Source organism: Musca vetustissima, unplaced genomic scaffold (assembly GCF_032173495.1).
Source record: "Musca vetustissima isolate MV318-11 ecotype Yass unplaced genomic scaffold, APGP_CSIRO_Mvet_v1 utg48408, whole genome shotgun sequence".
NCBI lineage: Eukaryota > Metazoa > Arthropoda > Insecta > Diptera > Muscidae > Musca > Musca vetustissima.
The window spans coordinates 1-3,725 of NW_026885197.1; the positions used below are offsets into that span (position 1 = coordinate 1).

Consider the following 3,725-nt stretch of genomic DNA (forward strand, 5'->3'; position numbering starts at 1 on the left):
AAAATACTATAGTTTCGGATTTAGCCACAAATCCTCATCAGTTCTCTTAGTTTCTCGCATGGGATATTGTCCCAGGGAGTCTTGTATCACTCCACTAAAAAAACCTTCTTCCCCAATCTTGTTACGTCCACAACGTCAAGCCTAAGTACTTCTAAGAACGCTCTGTTTGAGAATTCCTTAAAAGTATCTCTCAAAAGTTTTTAATTAATTATGAGAGGAAAATAACCACAAACTATCATTTTTATACCTTTCAACACGCTGTGGCACAGGGTATTATTTCTTTGTTCATATGTTTGTAAGGCAAGAGGAAACGAGATAGACCTTTTGAGAATATTCATAGAATCACTTTCTGAGTCGATTTATGCATGTCCGTCTGTTGGTGTTAAATTGTAACCAAGTAGTGGTCGCATTATTGATTCGAATTGGATGAAATTTGGCACATCTCATTTATTTGGCCCAAGGAAAACCCTACTGAAATTGGGAAAAATCGGTTCATATTTTGATATAGCTCCCATATAAAGTTTCGCCCGATTTTATGTAAATAATGCTCCAAACTCCCAATATTTGTCCGATTGGGACAAAATTTTGCACAGCGCACTGAATCAGATCCATACTTATGTATGCAAAGTTTTGTTGCAATCGGTTCAGATTTAGATATAGCTCCGATATAAAGTTTCGTCTGATTTTAGGTGAATGATGCACCAAACTCCCAATATTTGTCCGATTGGGACAAAATTTTGCACAGCGAACTGAATCAGGACGAGACTGATGTCTGCGTATGGTTTAAAATCCGATTTTTTGTGAATGATAGAGCAAACTCCGATTGGGTCAAAATTTTGCGTAGAGTACTGAATTAGGTCCAGACTGATTTCTGCGAAGTTATGTTATAATTGGTGCAGATTTAGATATAGCTCCCATATAGAGTTTCGTCCGATTTTTTGTGAATGATACACGAAACTCCCAATATTTGTTCGATTGAGCAAAATTTTGCTTAGCGAATCAATTGTGGAAAATATGATTTTATGTAAATGATGCACCGAAGGGCTTATGTTTGTTCGATTTATCTGGCAGAGGGTATTAAATTGAATATAGAGTGATAACAAAAAACAAATGGTGTTCGCAACGGTAGGTCAATTAGGTTCATGTGTATATATATGTAGCTCCCATTCATAATTTTACTCGATTTTATACAAATTGTACACCAAAGAATTTAAGTCTGCCCCTTTGACCAGCAATTTTTCATTGGTTTCAGAATGGAATGTGTATGGGGTTTTTTTATTGGTTCAAATATCTATCTAGATAGCACATTTAACTTCGCCCGATTCCATCTCAATGGTCCTCAAAAGATTCTATGTCTCTTCTATCTACAGGATATTGTAGATATTAACATCTCTTGTATGTGCCCAAAGTGGTTAAGGGTATCATATAGTCGGCCAGTCCGACTTTTAATCTTTCCTTACTGGTTTTTCTTAAGGTAGTAATTTCCGAAATCGGAATAGCCTAAAATGATGGAGACGGAGCTTAATGTTGTAATACAAAATGACCTAGTATATGGCGAATGGGATATAATCGTATTTACCGATTATAAATTCCGATATAAATTCTTAAATATAATGCTGAAATTCTCCCATGATACTTGGTGATATATGCAAACCCAAAGTATTTGATTATATTACATTTTTTATTTTATTTTATTTTTTTAACAATTATAATTTTTAACACTAATCAACAACAATATATCAGTCTTTCTTTGGTATTTCCAAGTTTCTTAGTGACGGAAAACCGACGATGGCAAATAAGCATTCTGGGGAGTTTGAGCTGTAGCAGTACGAACAGATGACTGAGAAGCAAAGTTCAAAACTGGAGCAACACCACCGTTAACACTGTGAGATGGACCGCCCAAAGAATCGTATTGGCTTTGGATGGCACGTTGGGCATTGGCGGCATCTTCAGGGGTACGGTACTTGACGAAGTGTACTTCGGGTTTCTGGTTGTTGTTTGCACCCAATTGGTTAAGTTTGTTGGCCAATTCACCGAGATCGGTTTGTTTGTTGAGCACATAGATGGCAGTTTGTTGTTGGGCAGCTTGTTTGGCCAAAGCCAAAGCGGCATCTTCCAAACCATTGTTTTCGGGTCCCTTGATGAAGATAACACGAAGACCCTTCTTCAAGCTACCAGCAACACGTTCAGCGGCATGAGGATCATTGAATTCACCTTCAGGAGCAGAGAATGTATAGAATTCCTTTTCCAATTCAGCAACATTAGCATAGGTGGGAGCAACAACGCTAGCACTACCACCACCAACAGCTCCGTGAACGAAAGAAGTTCCACTGTTGGATTGACCAACGGGTTGGTAATTATAACCCAATTTGTCGGCACAGGCTACAGCCACTAAGCATAAAACCTAGGAAATTAACAAAATTTATTAGTATCCGTTTTGTAACCACTTCCGTTATGTTTTCAACTTACAATAAAAGCACGCATTTTTTGGATTGGTTTTCTTTGGATGATTGCTGATTGAAATCTAGACAAGTTGTGTACATATTAATCTATGTGGCGACCTTTTTTATACATCATCATATTTGATTGAAATTGCAGAGAAGTTCTTGTTTTTCTCTTGTTGTTTATTAAACATTGTTTGTTTTTACTTTTTTAGATTCATATAAACAAAAACCAGCTACAAACACCTACAAAACTGCGATATTAGTTTTCAATCAATACACATAGTATTGTCTCCACATGCATATGTATTTGTGTAGTTTGGCGTGCGTTTTAATCTGAACTGTGAATATCCAATCATTGGAATTTCTTTTGTCTAGAGCGGTAGTTGCTGTTATTAACATTAGTATATATTATATTAAATATCCATAAATTATGGTGGTAATTATTAATTAGCGGCATTTTTTAAATGAAATGGAATGTTGGGATATTTTGTTTTTAACAACAACATTGGCTGGTTCATTTAATATAAAAATTTTGTGTCGTAAAAATATAATAATTTTAGGTTATAAACGTAACATCTCATGCCCAGATATAGGTATCCCACATTTGTGATTAGTCGTGTACCGATATTCCCCATCTTCAAACTTAAACTAAGTTTGGAAGAAATATTAAGATGTGCAAAGTTTGAATGAAATTGGTTGCTGCCTTCGTATGCACCAGCCAGCAAGACAGACGGACAACGAACGGACGATGATGCACATTTTCACCTTATCAAAGTGTATATACCCTCATTAGCCGTAAGGCTGAGGGTATAACAACATAAATCTACCATTCTTAAATCTATGAAAAATTGCATGTCAGACATGAATTCTTTGGTGTTATATTTCTATGAAATCGAGCAAAATTATGTATGATTGAAAAGAACCCCCCTTCTACTATGAAAGAGCAAAGAAAAAAGGAAACCAAAACCCCCCTAATGTTGACGTCCCCCGCAAACGTATAAAGGACCACGATCTGCGAATCTGCACTTGGAATGTGCGCACCTTGTACAGAACAGGCGCAGTTTTCGCTTTGGCGGACGTACTCAAGAAGTACAAAGCCGATATTATTGCCTTACAGGAAATGCGATGGAAAGGGACAGGCGTAAGTAAATCAGATGATTACGCCCTGTATTATAGCTGCCATGAAACGAGACATGAATTTGGCTGCGGATTTATGGTTAACAAGAGAATAAAATACCTCATCTCCAGATCCACTCCAGTAGATGAGCGAAATTGCTATAA

General features: G+C 36.7%; 1 protein-coding gene across 1 annotated transcript; it reads right to left on the minus strand.

Moving 5' to 3' along the window:
* Positions 1-1,768: 1,768 nt before the first annotated feature.
* Positions 1,769-2,484, minus strand: LOC133332325 (uncharacterized). Its single transcript, XM_061540726.1, has 2 exons — positions 2,470-2,484; positions 1,769-2,404 (listed from the first exon to the last, which is right to left on the minus strand). The coding sequence occupies exons 1-2, from the start codon at positions 2,482-2,484 to the stop codon at positions 1,769-1,771; spliced, it is 651 nt and encodes a 216-aa protein (XP_061396710.1).
* Between the last annotated feature and the right edge of the window lie 1,241 nt (positions 2,485-3,725).